Source organism: Chelonia mydas, chromosome 5, assembly GCF_015237465.2.
Source record: "Chelonia mydas isolate rCheMyd1 chromosome 5, rCheMyd1.pri.v2, whole genome shotgun sequence".
Taxonomy (NCBI): Eukaryota; Metazoa; Chordata; order Testudines; family Cheloniidae; genus Chelonia; species Chelonia mydas.
In genome coordinates this window covers 86256940-86277580 of record NC_051245.2, presented here as the reverse complement: position 1 = coordinate 86277580, position 20641 = coordinate 86256940, and the positions used below count along the sequence as shown (strand labels likewise).

Sequence of the window (20641 nt, the reverse complement as noted above, 5' to 3'; positions counted from 1 at the left end):
TTAAGACGGTCAAACAGGGATTTTTCTTATTAAAAACTCTTCACAGCTGAAGGGAATAAAGGGTAATGTTAACATGAAAGCCTTACTTAATATTTTGTTTCAAATGCATTAACTGTTTCCTTTTTCCTGCATCTTCAGTAAAAGGTTTAAAAGATCAATGGTCATGGTTACAGTGGAAGTAAGCCAGCAACAACTTGACAAAACCCCAAACCCATACTTAGTGTTCTAAAGTGAGCACCGGTTTCATTAACATTTTATCCCATTGGGCCTGAGATAACCCCCCTGCTTTTTTAAAACAACACAGCATAGTGCCAAACTCTTAACAGAGAGTAAATTGTTTTGACAGGACATCATATTCTCCCTTGGGATGCCAGTCATTTTCATTTCCTCCCTGGAGATCTGGACTATGTATAATTTTTTTTTAAAAAGCGTTTCTGCTCTGACTGTTGGTCTTTGCCATGATACGGTCACTGATTGACACGCAGGCTCAGAACAATTACACACAGTGATATATCTATTACTGTGAGCAATGTTCCCTCTAATTTTTGACAGGCTGGGTGCGCAAAAAATGGCTTCTGTGCAAATTTTTGACAGGCCATGTGCGCAAAAATTTTCTTCTGTGCAGATTTTTGTGCACGCAGTGTTTCGCCGTGTGCGTGGGGCTTAAGATCTGTGTGCGCGCACGCACGTGCACCGCTTAGAGGGAACAGTGACCGTGAGACTCATTCATTCTCCAGCATGCAGCTTATTCAGGTCATGAAAAACCTTTTTTATTTGTAAAAGTATAATTATCTTTAACCAATTTCAAAGCAGAAAAGGATGAGAAGTGAAGATTAGCATTTTGCTGTCCAAGACCAACAGGATGATGATATATGCATGGGAAACATATCGGGAGGATGGGAGGAAGGTTTATTTATGCTTTTGGGAAGAAGGATGAGGCTGTGTGTTAGTTTTAAAAGTGTGCAGATTAGCTGAGTCTAGTGTGTTTTTGTTGTTTGACAGAGGCAACCACCAGTGGCAGAGGTTGACTTTAGGCTAGCCCAGCTTGGCCATTGTTGAGTTTATACAGAATTTTGAAGTTTTCAGTTTAAGAGTTTGCAATGGACCCTTTTTTGCAACGTTGTGTATTATATTATGAACATTTCAATAAAACTTGATACTATACACTTTTCACTTGATATTTTTATCTTTTATTCTTCCATCTTGCAGCACTATACAAAGGTAGGTACTATCCCCGCTTTACAGGTGGGGGTGGGGAAAGATGCACAAGAAGGTTAAATGATTTGCTCAAAGCAAAGTCAGTAGTTGAGTCAAAAACAAAAACAAAAAACAAAAAACCCTGGCTTCCTGAATTTCACTCCTCTAATCTTGCTAGAGGTAAGTGTCTTCACAGAGTGAACATATTTAACAAGGCAAGAATCATTCATGAGAATTAGGAGTTATTTTAGTAAATGAACAGTTATCCCTTACAATTTTGCCCTTTGATTATGTTGGTCAGGTAGGCATGATTAATATATTATGCATTTCAGGGAATAGTCACAAAAATGTTACCATTTTTTGATCTACTGCTGGAAGCCACCCACACCAATGCAGACTCTGACCAATCTGATTGTCGAGGTTGTTGGGCATAACAAACACCAGGTTAATAGTTTTATTGGTACACAATTCATATTTACAATTATTACTATTCAATATTTTGTATAAAACAAGTTACAATATGCAAGATTTCCAAATGACAAATGCATATCAAACTAAGTTTACAAGACATTATGAGGCTTTATCTTAAAAATACCTTCAGCAAAATAAAACTCCCATTCTGTCATTCAATCGGATTTAAAAAAATAGGATTAGAAATATACAAGTTAAAAAAAATCAGGGTGAGCAGTACTGAGTATTCAGTAAGGTTTAAAGAGCTTTCCAGACTCTGTACCCAAGGCAAATGAAAGCCTGCAAACCAGGAATATAAACCTGCAGAATAATCTGATGAACATAATTGTTGACTTTTCTTCCACTTAGAATGTGCGTCACATTTGATACAAATCCTAGCTTAATAGTTTTTGTCCAGTCTTTAAAAACAGCAGCAGATCTGCAGCACTTTCCTATTTACAGTCGGAACAACAGGTCAAGATCTGGGAGTAACTTTAATATAAATTACTGACACTTTGCTGAAAAGCAGCAACTTGACCCAAGATAGTTACTATGTATTTTAATTAGGATTTTCACTATATATCTCAGTATAAAAGGGCGGATGGGGAAAAAATGATAGGCCACCCACCCAGAATTATAAATGCATCACAGCAGGGATAACTAGCTTCTCAGTACACACAAGTTGAAGGTCTCTAGCGGTGTTTTACATGTACATTCCATTTGGCACACTTTCACAAGTCTTTTGAAAAGAAGTGCTTTCTCCCCTTGCTTTCAGAATTGCGTGTAGACCACTTTGGTACATATGGTGCAAACACAAGGCAAAATGTCAGATTGAAAGTACGAGCTAAATGTTAAACTTACATAGGATATGAGGAGGTAATGCTGGTCACTAAACAGCAATGCTGATTTGAATATTCAAATGAAGAATGGCAGTAACATTTGTGTGTTTCTCCGCAACTGTAAGATGTACAGAGGTGAAAAATGGTAGCCCAGAATCTTCATACCTAACAAAACTGTGAAACTTTGTTTAGAGACTTTCACTATATGTAATAGACATTTGTGACGGGCTTTGTTTTTCAATTAAAATCAGTACTTGATGTTTAAAACAATTATACAAAATTGAAAGTCTAAGAGTTCATCTGGTTTTTAAAAATGTAATTTCAAAGTTTGTTAAAACTTCATATGTTGCGGTGATTCTTAAAAAACAAACAAACAAACCCTAGTCTGATTCTTTTCAGGTTCAACGGACAGTACAAACAACTCAACCTGTGCATATGTATAAGCAACTTATACCCATTAAATTATTTTGAGGCAGACTTTAACTGAACAAATCAGTTCAATATTTGCCAACAACAGACATCTCCTCAGTTTCACTCTAGCGCTGAGGTAAAAACACAAACATACACACAAGATGAAAATACCTAAAAAGCAAAGAACTGGGTAGGCAGCTGGGAAGTTAAAACTACTACTTACTGTCCAAAAGCCTTCTTGTGTTTTTTTAAACTAATCCTCCCAACCACCCTACCTTCCCCTCATTCAGCTGTTTAGGCTTGTAAAAAACGTAACTGTAACCTCCCCAGGGTCAGGACATTTAAAAAAAAAAATAGTTACCTGTACAGCACCTAGCACTGTGATGTCCAATCCTTTCAGCTTTAGAGGCAAACATTTTATTTTTGAAAAAGGTCAAGGAGCACCAGTTGTTACACTGGAGGCAAAATCTCTTGCCTTGCATTGTAAGTCTTGGTTGTTGGATGCACAAGTAAATTCCTCTAACCATTTTCACAAGCCATCAGTCTCTTGACCATGCACACACTGGATCAATACCATTCCTATTTGTATATTAATAATGAAGATGAGCCTAATAAATTTGTTCCAAATGGAGGGGGGGAAATCACTCAGGTAATAAAAGGAGTGGAATCCCTCACAATGTCCCTGCTGGGGATTCTACCCACCTGGAGTGCATGGAGCCAGTTTAGCAGAGCAGAGGTGCCCAGGAGGGGGAGCAGGGAAGGGTGAGAGAGTGGAGTGTGTTATGCTTGGGCTATCCTCAACATGCAGACGGTCCCATTGGGATGGTTAGCTGGCACAAGTTAAGAGCAACTGCCAGGCTGGCTCTGACCAGGATTGGGGTAGAGAATTGTGAGTTTTAATTGAGTGTTGTCTCTCTGTCTTTATCTCCCCGCTCTCTTGGGCTGCCCTGGGCAGCTGCTGGAAAGGATGGGGCAGAGGGGAGTCACCCTTTACTAGGTGCTCCCCTGCATTGAGGCAGAGTCAGTTAACTTCCTATCCTACTCTCCTTGGCTCCAACAACTCAGCAGGGAAGTAAGGCTGTTGAGCAGCCAGAGCTACGCTCTCCTCTGCAACACAGCAGGCAGGTGCTCAGGGCATTCCAGGCTCACCCAAGAACTGCAGCTGCAAAAGTGAGAGGTATGGGGGAGGCAGCCACCACAGGGCCTGGGATGACACACACACACACTTTGGTTTTTTTAAAAAAAATCCATACGGATGGTTCAGGGAGCACATTTTCAATTCATCGTTAACTGCACATTCTCTCTTCAAGGTCACTGGTGGAAGTTGGACGCACCAGTCTAGCACCACAGGGACTCTAATTCTTGATCAGAGTAAAGAGTGCTCCTCTACCCCAATTAAAAAAACCAAAGGGGCTGTATTAGCAGAGAGCGAATTGTTTTAAAAAAAAAAAAAACAACCCATTGACTCATTTTGTCCCTCCTCCCCTCACAAAGTTAGCAAGGCTCTTGTCCCCAGAATGATGTGGCTCAGCCCCTCACTCCCAATTGTTTTGAAAGGCTATATAAACACAAAGATTACTATTTCCCTGGAGACAAGAGTCTCTAAGCTGTACAAAGCAAAGGAGCAAAGTCAGAGGACTCAAAGGGGTTTCTTCTTACAAAAAAAAGAAAAGATATTAAATACCTGTTCAAGGTTTTGATTCTATACTGGAAGAACCTTTTCTTCTATATTCTTTACATTCAAGTTTGTATAATTAAAAGTTTCAGAACAACTTGGGAGGTGCTTCCATTAACTTAATAAGTAACCATATCCTGGACTATTACTCTTCTGCCTTTAGGATCAAAAGCTAGTCAAGTCAACATATTGTTACTTACACTATCTAGGCAACACCCTTCAATTACCATTATGATTTTTTAATGCTTTAACAGGGGATGTAAATTAGACCTAGGTGTTGAACCTTGCCTATCACTGTTTAAATTTAGTAGGAACATTCCCTCCCACTGCAAGACAATAGGTCTTCTTCCTTCAGGACAAAAAAGTCTGTTGAGTAACATTTCAACCTTCCTCCCCAGACTGTATTTATACAGAACTCACGAAAACAAACCTCTTTTTACTGTTGGCTATGCAGTAGCAGATCTATTCTGAGGCGTGTGCACATGTCAAATGTGATGCTGGCAAACAAAGATACTAGGGGGAAAATAAACTTCAAATATAATAGGATAAATCTGGAGGAAAAACTTTTCTGATTTAGAAGAGGATATTGAAAAGGACATAAATAAAATTTCAAATCCTGGGTCACCTTTAAAAAATTACAATCACATTTAACAGATAATTAGGTATCCAGGGCTTTTTTTTTTTTTTAAACAAAAGTACCTGGATGTTTAAAGGAACACTGAAACCTTGAAATAACCATTTTAAAAAGAATGACTGACTACACTTGTTCCCCACTGCCAATTTCAGTGGTTTTACAATCACAACTCCTTATTTTTTTGAAGTGTCCCTCTTCGCCACTACTGCCCCCCAGTATGGAAGAAAATGATTAAACAAGGGAAACCATGACAATGACCATAAAGCATGGTCTGATGCATAAACTTTAGGATTGAGAACCTTAGGTATTACCTCTAGCACAAGTAGGTAAAAAGATTACACTGCTAGCTGAAAACTAAGTTGATGGTGCTGCTTTAAAATTATTAACTCTGGTAGGAAAATCAATGTTTTTGAGCAACTAAAAGCTATTACTAATAAAACAATTAACAGCTTTTAGTTAAATTGTTTAAAAAAACCCTTTGAAATAAAGCACTCTTTGGTGTACAGTAATTAGTTTGGGTATTTAAACTTACAGCTTCATAAAAAAATCCATATAAAATAAGGAAGGCTATCCAAATCAACAGGAAAGTACAATGTTATGAGAATAAAATCTTGCCTTCCCAAGCTTTGCTCTGTATTGGAGACTGAGACCAGCTTGGACAGACAACAGTGAACTAAATATTTAAAAGCTCCCACCACATCTTCACTTCTTATGGTGGCCAGCAGCTAAGTGATTGCCATCACAATTACACACATGCATCATACCCACTAGTAAACCCTCTTTATAATAGAGAGTTTAGATATTTACACCTGAGTCTAAATTTACAAGGTTTTTTTAACATTTGAGAACATTTTTAGAATTAGAAAGCTGAACTGTGTCAAGCTTCTTGAACAGGTCGTTTTCTTCTACGAATTAGGAGGAGTTTTTCTGCTAAATCTTAGCTGCATTTTGCAGTGAAAATGTCTTTCCTTTCAAAGAAATTAAGTTCCATAGCAATATTCCTTTTTTCCCCCTTCAGCATCCTCTTCAGTCACTTCTTTTTACTTAACGCAGCACTGTCCTGGTCCTTGGTATGGAGTGACCACTAAAATGATAAAACACAGATTTATGAGGAATAAAAACCATCCGATTTGAAATTCAAAAAACAAAGCAAGCGCAAAATCTTTCAAACATTTCTGCCAGTGTAAGCTAAGTTAAGCATAATACTACAAAGAAAAATTTTAAAGACTTGATACTTTTATAGAGAATACTTTATCAATTGTAAAGAAAGCACAGACTACTGTTCTGATTACAAAGAGTAGGAAAAAAGCCTTTGTAAAGAAAAAGCAGAGGATTCAAAGTACCATAATTTCATTAAGCGAATTTGCTGTAAAGCATTCCTTTTCCTTTTCTCCTTCTGAGGTATCAGACTGTGGGAAAAGTAGAAAAGAATGGAAAAGAAATATTAATTTTTTTAAAGCTAGAATTAGATCACAAACTGAAAGCTCTGGTGTGCTGCATGCCATTTCCATCTCAACACGGGAGGAGAATGTTGCTTAATGGCTCCCTTCAATGGTGAAAGCATATTGGGTTAAGGGTACCCCTCTGTTAGTTTTTATGAAATGCTTCTCCGGTGAGAAAAAAAGCTAAGAGACCTATAAATTAATTGTTGCATATGTTTCCCCTTTCCTGCTAACAGGGCCACAATTATTCCTTGGCATAATGATTCCTATAGTCCAATTCCATTGAACCCCCCAAATCCTCACAATACACACACTATTTCCTCTCCTCTAAATTGCTAACAACAAAGGAGCTCAAGAACTTGTTAAATACATGGAACGCTAACAGTGTAATGAGTGGGACAATAGCTTAATTTCTATCCATTTTGAAGGGAAGAGGGTTCTGTTAGTTTCTTTACTTCATGCAGTTGGTGTTGGAATTTTTCAAGCATCTACTGGATAGGTCACAAGGTGGGGGAGGCGGAGGTTGGGAGACGGGGGTCCTTTTCCCGGTTCAGTCACTGCCTTGCTGTGTGCCTTCTGTAAAGTGGTGATACTAACACATGCTGTATCCACCTCTGTAAAGCACTTTGAGTTCAAAAGAGGAAAAGAAGTTTAAGTGCTCAATATTAGGATTATTTCAGTTTTTTTGTTTCAAGATGGGATAATTATTAAATGTTGCCTCTACTGTAAATAGTCCATCCAATTAAACAGATTAACAATAAGAATTTAAGGAGTGTCTGCATTTTGGAAGGGAGAGAGAGAGAGAAGAGGATAAAATTTCACCATAAAATGATCTGATAAACGCACACTGTAAAATGTGAACTCTGATCTATCACTTATGGACCAATCTACAACAGTGATGGGGAAAGTGAGGTGCCAACTGACCAAGTCAGTTAACCTAAGGTCACAGAGCAGATCATGATCCTAGGCTGTTACATGAATCCCATGCGGTCCCATTACATTCTCCCATCCACACTACAAACAAAGTGCCATGTTAATGTACTAATACCCCCTCTCCTTCTGGACAACCAGGCATTGACACTAGTAGACATATAGTGTCACCTGAAGGAAAAGGCACGAATATTGTACATATTGGTTTGATTGAACAATCATGAGATACCTTCATAAATCTCATCAGAAAACTTGAAATAAATATTGTAATTATAAAATGTTTTACTGGGAGATGAGTCATTCTGGACCAACTACTTAACACTTTCTTCATAATCTGATGGATGAGGAAGGACTCAAATCTGAGGATATAATGCTAAGAATGAATTTTTGATCATAGACTGTGATTCAGCTACAGCGAAACTGTGAAAGCTGAAGAAATCAGTGCAATACCTATAAATAAAATGAGATTCAGTGAAAAAAATTGAAACAGTGGCCATATAGGAAAGCTATTAAAATATACAGACACCAAATAAAAGAATACTGGCTAGGCAGTGATGTCCAAAGAATCAAAGGGTTTATATTGGATGATAAAGTTTACGTAGGATTAAATAATAGTGTGTCACAAAAGACATGCTAAGTTAGATTAACAGCAATACTACAGTATTAACAGAAGTCAGAATTGTTCTCCTCTACTCTCCATTTATTAGGCTTTAATTGGAATAATGCACTCCCACTTTTTTTTTTTTTTAAAGACAAAGTTGAATAAACTTCAGGCAAAAAGGATGGGAAAGCCAGTTTTTGTTTTGTTTTGAATACACTAATGGAAGCTCCATGATGTCACCCATTGATGTGCATATCCTTTACCAAATGGAGAGCTGCAAAAGCCATCTCATTCTGTGATAGACAAGCGCCATATAAGATTTCTCCAGAGGCTACAGGTCAATAAAAACACATCTATATCGCAGGGAGGATATTCTTTATAATGCCCATGAGAGGGCATACATTTAATCACATGATGCATATATGAACTACAACCAAGAAACCTTTTTTGATGGAAAAATGTCTAAGAGCGCCAGAATTGCGACACTACCGGACGGCACTATTTTGCTTTGAGATATTTTCAATGGCAGGATCTGGTCATTAATTGATTGAAGCAGTATGGTCTCAACGTTAAGTATCAGAAACATGATCTGATACAGTTTAAAGTGAAAAATCTGGGGCAGAAGTTTCAGAAGCAGTGTCAGAAAGCCAAATTACAAATACTCTACAAAGCTAGTGCTCTTATTAACTGAGGAAACCCTCATCTGTAAGAGCACTCTGAGTCTTTCCTCAGAGTCAGAAGGCAACATGCCAGGTTTGTAAAAGATATCTCCAAAGTGGCAGCACTTCTTCATATAATAATTTATCAGAAGGCCTTTTTCATTGTGACAAATGAAAAGAAAGAAGTGGGGAATGCCTGCTGTTCTCTAGGAGGGAGGATCTACTCATAAGGATGCTTTCCAGGAACTGAAGAGATATGTCACTGAACGGACAAATAGCTACAGAGCTAAGAGGCTCAAAAACAGAAGAGGCATGAAGAATATAAGAAGTAGCCAGAACCAAAGAGGTCAGCATAGACAGAATTCAGTACTGATAAAAACAATGCAGTCAAGGAGATCTAATCAAACCAAACAATTATACAAAAACTAAATATAGTGTTTCATAAAACTAGCATTTAAGGTAAGGTTAAAAAAAAGTTGTTTTTAGCTTTTAACTATTTGTTAATATGAATCAAATGGTATATAATACCCTGAAAATTCTCTCAATGTTACATTAGAAGCGTCCTGCAGGTTATTTGATACAGTGTTTCCATCTTTTACCAACCATCAATTTGGTTTGTTATTTTAAAAATAGTTTGCATATCCCTTTAAGGATGAGGGCAGAAGGGAGAGAAGAGAAAAGGAAATTCTATGGAACAATACCACATACAAAGTTTGTATTTATGGCATATAAACACCAACTCATAAATCCTAAATGCAAGTCTAATGATTCACTCCTCTCAACAAAACAAGGCTCTTCTCTTCAACATTTATTGATAGACGAATTAAAAGATATTCACAAGCACAAGACAAAAAATTGTCACTTTCAAGAATCAAAAACTATTTGAAACTGCTGTATGACATATAAACCACAGATTATATGTGATTTGGATTTAATTTGCTTAGATCTTTTGTTTTCAAACTGAAAGTTGCAAGCCCTCTTGGCAGTTTCACTCCCAAAAAAGATAAATATACATTTGGTATCTCTCTTCCACAGTGTACTGATATCTGTGAATGTGAAAGAGGACAGCACTAGGAAAAAAAACATACTGATGGCTTTAAATTCCGCTAATTAATGGTTGTGTAACCTACAGATCTGAGCTAGAACCTCATGCTCATTTCCGCACAACTTGGGAGGGTCTAGGTCTGCATACTGGCTTTAGACATGGATGGACACAAGAACTCATGTGATAGCTACCAGAAGTAAATACACTTTGTACCCATGTGCTTACACACAAGAAGGCACTCACACTCTTGTTCTAAACCATCCACGTTTTTAATTCCCCATGAGTCTGTAGAGCAGACCATCTACTTTAAATTCTGAATCCTTTGTTTCTGGAGAGGTTTCTTCATAATACCTGTAGATATTGTGATGGGAACTATTAAGTCAGCAAACTCCTAAATTCAGTAATCCTTAAATCATACATAATAACCACAATACAAGTCTCCCAGTTTCCAGAATTCACTCAGAAACGTATGACACAAGAGATTCAAAGCTTCAGAGAGTCTCATTACATGATACATTTTAAAATATTCTAATTAATTCCTTGTCACTAGGAGGCTAATATTCTCTCAGACAAAGTCCATCACCAGTAATGGACATGCCAGCTCAAAAGAGTAACTCTCACCTTTTTAAACTGCTTTTTCTTGCAGCAGACCTGGTAGTTCTTTTATTAATGTCTGCACTGCCAGAAATGCTAGGTTCAGACGTTTTACTTTTCTGAACACTGGACTGTAGAATTACTCTGAAAAGAGTAGGAAAAAGACAATTATATAACCTGAAAGTTTTCCAGAAAAAACTGATGAGGATAAAATATTGTAGCACAAAGTACAGATATATCAGTATATATATCCCACAAATAATTCTTGAATAAGGGTTCTTTGCAGACTCAGGTATACAACTTCCCCTTGGTAATGCTTTGTTACTAATTAAGTTAATTCTTGCAGTATTACTAGTTTATGTTTACTCTGACAATCTTATTGAATATAAAATAAGTAAAGTGCTTTTCTTTTAGCATTATTACCTTTTTGGGAGGAAAGGAGAAGGCAGAAATGAAGTGAACAAAAAGCTGGTATTTTAAGTGTTTTGTACTGAAAAAAAGAGCAACATGAAGAGCCTGATAGAGAAACAAACATTATTTTCCCACAAATAACATCTCGACTGATGCAAAAGGAATCACAACTCTCAACAGCTCCTGAAGATCAGAGTCCAAATCTCCAACCCGTAATATATTCATTTGGAACACAGTCTGTAAAAAGCTTGGTTACCATTGACCAGGGACAGTTTTTAGTTGACAATGCTCGTATTTTGCTGTTAGAAAACACGGAGTGACCACACCACACTTGTGGCATGATTTTCAAAAATGCTGACCACCCAGCATCTCCCAATAGAGTCATTCGCAGCATCAGGCACAAAACACTCTTTAAAAATCAAGTCACTTGTACCCTTTGCAATCCCCCATTCTCCCTATCTCTTTTGTTTTGCCTTGCCACATCCCACCATGTTTCTGCTTAGACTATGGGAGAGACTTAAAAAAAATTACTCCACATGGCACCTAGCACACTTTTGGATGCTCAGTTAATATATAATAATTATTATATAACAGAAGGGTAGGAAGGACTATCCTCTCATTACATCAATTAAATCATTTTAGCAAGGCATTTCCAACTCAATTTGAACTCTGCCTTCACAGAACCAACTAGATTCTGAAACTATAATAAAAGTCAAATTTGTCCATGAAGTGAAATAGTTCATTGTTATGCGTGAGACACATTCTCGTCACTTTACCTTACAATAACTTGAGTTCTTTGTGTGGTCCCTATATGTAGTCCACTTGAGGTGCAAATGCATTGGATATGGCTGAGACCAGAAGATTTTTCATTAGTAGTGTCCATTGGTCTGTGTCTGCGCACTCTGAACACAAGGCTTAAGGGGTCAGCATGGATAGGCCACCTCTCCAGCTCCTACACCACCACAAATCACTTTAGGAAAGGATCCGAAACAGAGGGGAAGGACGACAGGTAGTGGAATACATATAGGAACCACACATCTTAAATAACTCCAGTTACTGTAAGGTAAGTAATATGAATTTCTTCTTCGAGTGATGGTCCCTATGAATAGGTCAATTGAGAGGACTCAAAAGCACTACTCATTGAGGAGGAGGGTGTGAGGACCCTGATGTACTACAGATTGCAGGACGCATCTGCTGAAAAAGCTTTTACCAGGGCATAATATCTCGCAAAAAGATACACACACAACCACATGTTGCTGTTCTACCGAAAGGAAACATCCTTAAGAAAAAGCTACTAAGATAGCCTGGATTCTGGTCAAGTGGGCTCTCTTACTTTGTGGGGGAAGGGGTCACCATTAACTCATAGCAAAGCAGGATGCACCTGAAATCCATTTGTAAAGTGTCTGTGAGGAAATTACTTCCCCTTTCATCTATTCAGTGAAGGAAACAGTCTCAGAGATTTCCTGAAGGATTGTGTCTTGCAGGTAGAAAGCCAAGGCTCAACAGACATCTAAAGAATGGAGCTTCCTGTCTTTTCTGGTGGTGTGAGGTTTTGGGTAGAAAACAGGTAGGTATATGACCTAATTTAAAGTGGAATTTGAAGGAAACTTTTGGAATGAACTTAGGGTGTAACATCAAATAAACGTTATACTTCTGGAAGACTGTGTAGGGAGAGTCTGCCATAAGGAATCCAAAGTCACCTACTCTTCTGTGGTCAGAAAGGACACCTTCAAAAGACAGATGAAGGGAGCAGGAAACTACAGGTTCAAAAGGAGGATTAATGAGTGCTGACAATGAGAGACTGAAGACTCAAATCAGTATAGGTTTCAGTACTAGGAGGAAAGGTTCTATCAAGGCCTTTTGAAAACCTCACAGTGGATAAAGACCAAAACAGTTTTCCACTACAGAATGGAAGGCTTTAATCATTGCCAAATGCACTTTCAGTGAGCTGAGCAATAAATCAGACATTTTTAATGTAAAAAGGAAGTAGTCCAGAATGGTAGGGATCTCTGAGCCCTTTGGAGGTATCTGAGGATGCAGACATCAGATAGAAAGTTTCTTCCATTTCATCATAGAGACTTCCCTGCTATTATTGAGAATGGATTGTTCTGCCTCTGAACTTGACCTCTCTAAGCTCATCATCCATCCAAATACCAGGCTTAGACTGAGGGATGCTGGATTTGGATGGGTGGTCTTGCCTTTCTTCTAAATCAGCTGGTTCAGAAACAGCTGGACAGGAAGCCATCTGAAGGATGCTGGTGAAGCAAAACTGCCTCAGCCACCAGGGTGCCACAAGGATTAGCCAATGTTTTTTTCCTGCTTGATTTTCCTCCAGCTTGAGGTAAGAGGGGAATGGGTGGCAAAGCATACATTAGTGGCTTTGATCATTTTACTAGGAATGCCTCCTCTCAGGAATTGTAACCCTGAGCTGCCTGGAAACACTAGACTGGGCATTTCTACTTTTCTTGGTACAAAAAGACGACCCATGACAGGAATCCCCACTGTCAGAAAATGTTCTGTATCACTGAGCTGTGAAATTTTCACTCCTGGTCTCTGGAACTGCCTGCTGAGGCTGTCTGCCAAAGCGTTCATTACTCCTGGAAGGTGCTCTGCCAAGAGAGTGATCTGGTGTCAGATATACTAATTCAAGAGCTTGATCACCTTCATGCAAAGAGCGGTGGACTGCTCTCCTTCATGTCTGTTCATGTACTATACTGTAGTCATATTGCCCAACATACTGAATATGTAGGGCACGGATGAAAGGCAGAAGCCTTCTGTAGGCTTTGAGTACTGCTTGCAGTTGGAGGAGACATGTGAAGCTTGAATCTTGCCAAGTCCAAGAACCTTGAGCCACCTGTTCATCCAGATGTGCTCCATAGCCCAATAGGGAGGCATCTGCAATTAATTTCTTCATGGGTGGAGGTGAACAAAGGTAACCATTACACACACAGCTTCTCTTTTCCCACCAGGACAAAGATCTTGAAAACACTGTGAGGAACTGAAGCTCGCTTGCCCAGCTTGTCTCTACTCAGAGCATAAACTGTTTGCAACCACACCTGATGATTCCACAGATGGAATCTTGTGAAGGATATCACAAAGGACACCATATGGCCTAGAAGGACCAGGCAGGACTGCGCTGTTGTCTGAGGGCTCAGCCATAGCTGCGCGATGCGGTCTCTCAGAGCTTGCTTGCAATCCGTCCTGGGGTAAGTATGGTTGGGCTGTTAGCAAATCCAAAAATTGCTCCAGTAAAAGTCTATAGTTTGCAGAGAAACTAAAGTGGACATTTCTACGTTTCCCTTAAAGCTATGAGGATTGAAGGAAGAGAAGTAGGGATAGAGCCACCAACTGTACCTCTTTCCCCGTATAACTGATTTATGAGCAGCCAGTTGTTGAGGCAGGGAAATACTGGGGTGCCCTGGTGATGCAGATATGGTGTCATCGCAGACAGTGCCTTCATGAAAACCCTTGGGCGATCAAGAGAGGGAAGGAAAGCTTTCTGTACTGGTAGTGATCTAGGCTCACCATAAAGCGAAGCAACCTCCTGTGTGCTGGGTGAACATCTATGTAGAAATAGGCATTCTTCAAATCTAGAGTTGCAAATCAGTTGTCTTTGTTTAGAGAGAGGATTATAGAGGCCAGGGTGACCATTCTGAATCTTGATCAGCAGATGAAGATATTCAGTTGTTTTCGATCCAGAATGGGTCTCCAGCCTCCCTGCTTCTTGGGTATGAGGAAGTATCTTGAATAGCAGCCCTTCCCCCATGCTGTGGATGGACCAGTTCTATAGCACATAGTCAAGAGGTAGACTCCCAGCTCCAGCTAAGAGTCCTCTTGTGAGAGGGATCCAGGAAGAAGGATGGAAAAGGGGGTTTTGAGATAGTGATTGACAGAAATTTTATTGTATAGCATTTGCCGGTGTTAGTCTCTAGAACTATCTGTCCGACATGATCTGATGCCACACCTGAAAGAAACAGGTTAAGTAGCCACCAAATGGAGCCTGGGTGCCGAGTGACAGGAGAACTGGTTTACAGCTCTCAAGGATCCCACCAAAAGGATTTCTGGAGCCTCTCATGGAGCTAATCTTGCATCTCAGTACCATCGGTGGAGTCTCTGTCTTGGTCTGAAGCTTGCTGGAGGACTACGAGTCCTGAGATTCCAGGACCAATGCCCTAGGATAGGACTGGGATGTTATCAAGCATTCAGTCACAAATCTTCTGTGTGAGAGCTCTTGAGATTGCCAGATTTGGAGGGGAAAGGAATGACAAATATTGCATTTGGAAGGGATGTGGGACTCCCCAAAGCAATACAAACAAGCATTGTGGAAGTCACTAACCAGGAAGGACTGAGGGCAGGCAATGCAGCACTTGAAAACAGGGATCTCGGGCATACTAAGTACCTCAAACGGGGCCAGGGGACGGGGGGAGCCCCCAAATGCCTACTAACCCTATCACTAAAACTAGCTATCAAGAAAAAGGTATATCTACAGAAAAACTTTAATTTAAAGCAGGAATGCTAGCAAAGCTGCGAACACTGTAGGGCAGAGGTGGGCAAACTATGGCTTACGGGCCACATCCGGCCCGCGGGACCGTCCTGCCCGGCCCCTGAGCTCCCGGCCGGGGAGGCTCGCCCCCAGCCCCGTGTGGGCAGCACTCTGGCCCGCTGCTCCTACCGGGCAGTGCAGGGAGCGCATTGACTCTGGCCGGGTGGCGTGCTCCTGCTGCTCTCAGGAGCATGGTAAGGGGGCAAGGAGTCCTGGGGGACAGTCAGGGAGCAGAGGGCAGTTGGATGGGGTGGAGGTTCTGGGGGGGCAGTCAGGGGACAGGGAACAGGGAGGGTTGGGAATGGGAGTACCGGGGGGCCTGTCAGGAGGCAGGGGTGTGGATAGGAGTTGGGGACATCAGGGAACAGCGAGGGTTGGATAGGGGGGTGGGAGCCCCGGGGGGCCTGTCAGGGGGCAGGGGTGTGGACAGCAGTTGCGGGGGGGGGCAATCAGGGGACAGGGAGCAGGGGGGGTTGGGATCCCGGGGGCAGTTAGTGGTGGGGGGGGTCCCGGGAGAGGGAAGTCAGGGGATGAGGAGCAGAAGTCAGTTGGATAGGGGGTGGAGTCCCAGGGGGCTGGGGTGTGGATAGGGGTCGGGACAGACAGGGGACAGGGAGTGGGGGTGTTTGGATAGGGGGTGGAGTCCCAGGGGGCAGTTTAGGAGCAGGGGTCCTGGGAGGGGGCGTCAGGGGACAAGGAGCAGGGGGGGCTGGATGTGTTGGCGGTTCTAAGGGGGGCAGTCAGGGGGCAGGAAGTGGGAGGGGCCAGATAGGGGGCGGGGGCCAGGCTGTTTGGGGAGGCCTTCTCTACCTGGCACTCAATACAGTTTTGCAACCCCGATGTGGCCCTTGGGTCAAAAAGTTTGCTCACCCCTGCTGTAGGGGTTCAATCTCAGACCATGGGCGGTAGAAAGAAAATGGAGGGCAGTTGGCCCACCTCACCCCTTATGCCCTTGGTTCAGAGCACCAGGGGATGGGGGCGTAGATGCAGGCCCTGCTATCACTGCAATAAAAAAAAATCACTGCTATCAAAAAAGTCTTCCAATCTCCAGAGCATGGAATGCTTGTGCACCTCAAGTGGAATATACATAGGGACCATCACTCAAAGAATTTCTAGTTACAGATTTTCAAAAATTATGAATTGCTCACTACTTTGCTAGTGGTAGGCACACAATTAAACCCTCATTCCTCACTTTCCCCTGCTGTGATTTAGGTAAGCAGTTCTCTTCTTCTCTACACTTTCCTGAACTATACTATCAAACCCTAAACAGTAACTAAACAAACCATAAGAACCCATAAAACAGATACACGTTTTACAGCCATTATACAAGTGATAATTAATCATTCTACTTTTTCTCATTCATGTGAAGTCTAACATGCAAGAAAGAATCATGCTTTCACCATACCAGAGGAAAACTGTACTGAAGCAGGGTCCCTCCCATGACAGATATATTAATAAGCTATGATTGCGCCCTGAGGCCCATTTTGGGATTTTGGACCCACTGTGCTGGCTGTTTCACAAACAGTTTGAAAGACATTCCCTACCACAATGGGCACACAAGGGGTTGAGGATTATAACAAATACATTAATTTTAGTGTGGATAAGCCCAAAGCAGTCAGTTTTCTGCTTAACTAATTTGAAGGGAAACACCACATTCTGCAACTGAAGGATCAAATATGTATTTTTTGTATGCATAACTACTCTGGCAAAATTCCTATACTGAAGAGGTAAATAAGAGGTAAAACGAGTCCACTGCTGTTTGTTCACTGAAACATTATTAATGAGCTTCCCCTATGTATATTATGCCTTCTATTTGTTCTATTATGATGTGATGGTGTTTAACAAACCCCACATTAAAACCAGTGCAAGGCACAGAGCAGTACTGGGCGAGGTAGGCCTCACCCCTCAGCAGCTACAGGGCGTGCTCCAGTTGGAGGGATAGTTTAGAAGGACCCTGGTGGCCCAGGGGCAAGGTGAAAGTCCACCAGGTTGCACCAAAAGTCAGACTGATGCCTAGAGCTGTGAGAGCAGCAGTTGCAGCATTCCTAAAGCTAATCTGGGAACAGGGATCCTGATTCTCTCTCCTCCCGCTTTGGGAGCTAGAAACCCACAACAGTCTGTGAAGAATGGAACATTACTCTGTCAGTGGGACAAACAGATACCCCTGAGCTTGTGACCATGCCCCAGAGGAGCCACAGCTTAGTAGGAAGCAAGTCAGTGGGAGTATAACTTGGGATAAACCAGCGAGTGGTCCAGATATTGTAATGCCCCTCTAAGGCCTTGGGTCCTTCCACCGCACTCCCCTGTACCTGTGCTGTGACAGAACCTTAAGGGGAGTGGAAGATGCCCTCAAGAGGGATTGAGGCCCTCTACAGATGACTCAGCCAGGGCCCCCTCTAGAATGATCAGGCCAGAAAGAATGATGGAACCATTGCTGGACCACTAGGCCAGCTGCCTATCAGGCTGACTCCCTGCGCATCGTGAATTTGTAACTATGAAAACATGTATCACATTTTGGGGATTCGTGCCTGGGAAGGGACAAAGGAAGAGAACTATCCCACAGTGTTGTTGGAGATGCATCAACTCTGAACTGAGCAAAGCAACTCCATGTTCAGAGGCAGTTGCTACAAGAAGCAGTCTTATCAGCTCAGTTCTACAGTAGCCATACTAACAAGGAACTACAGAAAGAGGTAAGGTGCCCTGAGGACAGCATGGCCAGCCTTGAATCTCTATGGACTATCGAGGTTTTGTGTAATGATCCAGATACAGAATCTGATCCTATTTCAGTTCCTCATTCAGAAATAAGAAGAAGAACTGGATGTCTTACTGACCTGAGTAGCAGAACTGATGAGTACAAATCATGGGTACTACTGTTGCTCAATCTTTGAGCATTTAGTGTTCATGAGCACCCTGGATATTAAAAAAATAATGGAGGAAGTACATACAGAAATATCTTGCCTCAGTCCAGAAAAAAGGTATTAATCAAGGAACCAGCACTACTTTCTCCTCTAAAATAGGATATTGGTTTTCTTTCATTTCAAGCTCATGTACTCGAGGTAACTTCCTCTTCATGAAACATCAATTGAAATACCGTCCATCCTATGTCCATTAGCATCAGGCTTTCTCCCTTAATCTTTGTACACTTGCCCCCAGAACCCTCTCTGCAAGACTTCTGTAAATAGGACCGAAAGGAAATGTCATAGTGAAAACGAAAAACTCTTAAGTGTCAAAAACGGAGAAGCATCCAGCTCCAGTTACCCTTCATTGCGTTCTTGGGGGTTGTTAGGTCAAAGATCTAGTCTGCCCCTACTTTGGAGCCACCGCCAGATCTCGCTGAGGTTCCATGCTCAGAATGGTTCCTCTGCAGATGCAGGAATATTTGCCTCATAGCCTTCTCCATTGATAGCAGATGATGGATGCTTCAGCAGCCTCTCTTTTCTGGATCTTTGGGTGCAATGGAAAGCAAAAGCCACACAATCTATACACTGCCTCAGGGACTGACCCTTGTGCTGGCACCAGAAATGCTGGTCAGTTAGCAACATCTTAGCACTGACATACAGTTTTTTAAAAAAAATTTCCAGGGCAGATATTTTATCTCCGAACTTTTATTTAGAAATAAGACAGGTGCCTGGAGACCACACCAAGTTGAATGCAGCCACTTTACCCACAGAACCATACAAAGGAGAGGAATGAAATTAACACTGACTACTCTATTAATATCAAAGCAAACATTCACAATGACAACTCATAACCATACACAAAGTAATTCAGTTCGGCAAGAAAGTTGTCTCCAAGCAAACAATACTAACAGCAAAGAATGCTGGCATTCCCTCTCCACCAAACTAATCACTTCAAAGCTTAACTGGAACAATAGACCCTGCCTACCCCACAAAAATAATCATTCTTAAATGTTTCTGTGGCCAAGTCATGTTACAACAGGATTTATTCTTGCTTGTGTCGACAAAGGAAATAGTGAGAGAAACTTGTTTTACTCTTAGCAGGGCTTAAATATTAACATTAAAGCAGCATAAAAGCAATCTCCCCATCCCATGTATAAATAAAATTGGAACATCTCCAGCATTGTCAGTCTATAAGTAGAAAAACTAGTTGGCTAATGCAACACCAAGGTTAAGTTAAGGAAGCTAAGTAAATGTTCCCACATTGAATGTTAACTCTGCCACATTGAACGTTCTTTATATTTTATGGTCTGGACAATGTAAAACATACAGAAATTCAGGTACACATTTAGCTAGGAAAGCAGGAATATAACTAGGGCCCTACCAAATTCATTGTCCATTTTGGCTAGTTTCATAATCATAGGATTTTTAAAATTGTAAATTTCATGATTTCAGCTATTTAAATCTGAAATTTCACCATGCTGTAATTGTAGGGATCTTGACCCAAAAAAAGAGTTGCAGGGAGGTTGCAAGGTTATTGTAGGGGAGGTTGTGGTATTGCTGCCCTTACTTCTGCACTGCTACTGCGGGCAGCAGTGCTGGGAAGATGAAGAGCGGTGGCTGCTGGCCGGGAGCCCAGCTCTGAAGGCAGACCTGCCTCCAGCAACAGCGCAGAAGTAAGGATGGCATGGTATGGTACTGTCACCCTAATGTCTGTGCTGCTGCCTGGAGAGCTGGGCCCTCAGTCAACAGCCGCCGCTCCCCGGCCACCCAGCTCTGAAGGCAGTGCAGAAGTAAGGGTGGTAATACCACAACCCCCTAAAATAACCTTGCGACACCCCGCTCCCCGCCAACTCCCAGGATCCTCAATTTGAGAAACGCTAGTCTCCCCCATGAAATTTGTGTATTATAGGGTAAAAGCACATGGAAGACCAGATTTCACAATCCGTAAAGCATTTTTCATGGCTGTGAATTTGATAGGAACCTAAATGTAACATATTACTAAATATGCATAATGTGGCCAAATTAACATTACTATAGGAATCTTAATTTTTGCTTTCCCTAGCTTTTATATTTAACTGTGTAACCTTAACACCTACTTTATGTTTTGTGCAGTTAATACAGATCTGCAAATATGAAAAAGCATTAAAGCAAATATGTTAGCAATTTTGGTCATTTGTTGGTTATGAATTTTATCTGAAGGACATATGCTCTTCAATGACACTATGAAGTTAGGATGACTCTCCATAAGAAACTTAATCCTGCTTCTAGGTCTAAGGCTTAACTATAGGAAAATGTACAATTCTTTCAGTT

At 41.1% G+C, this 20641-nt stretch overlaps 1 protein-coding gene across 16 annotated transcripts in view; it reads right to left on the bottom strand.

Moving 5' to 3' along the window:
* Positions 1-1637: 1637 nt before the first annotated feature.
* CDC14B (cell division cycle 14B) overlaps positions 1638-20641 on the bottom strand; it is an 83469-nt gene continuing 64465 nt past the window's right edge. For 6 of the 16 annotated variants that reach the window (XM_037901706.2, XM_043547517.1, XM_037901700.2 and 3 more), the window contains 3 exons: positions 10505-10621; positions 6550-6615; positions 1638-6290 (listed from right to left, as the gene is read on the bottom strand). In XM_037901706.2, coding sequence (XP_037757634.1) covers positions 6251-6290; positions 6550-6615; positions 10505-10621 — 223 coding nt within the window. In that variant the 3' untranslated portion in view covers positions 1638-6250. Of the gene's footprint in view, positions 6291-6549; positions 6616-10504; positions 10622-20641 lie in introns of those variants that run through there. The other 10 variants (XM_037901703.2, XM_037901707.1, XM_043547515.1 and 7 more) reach the window with 5 other exon arrangements.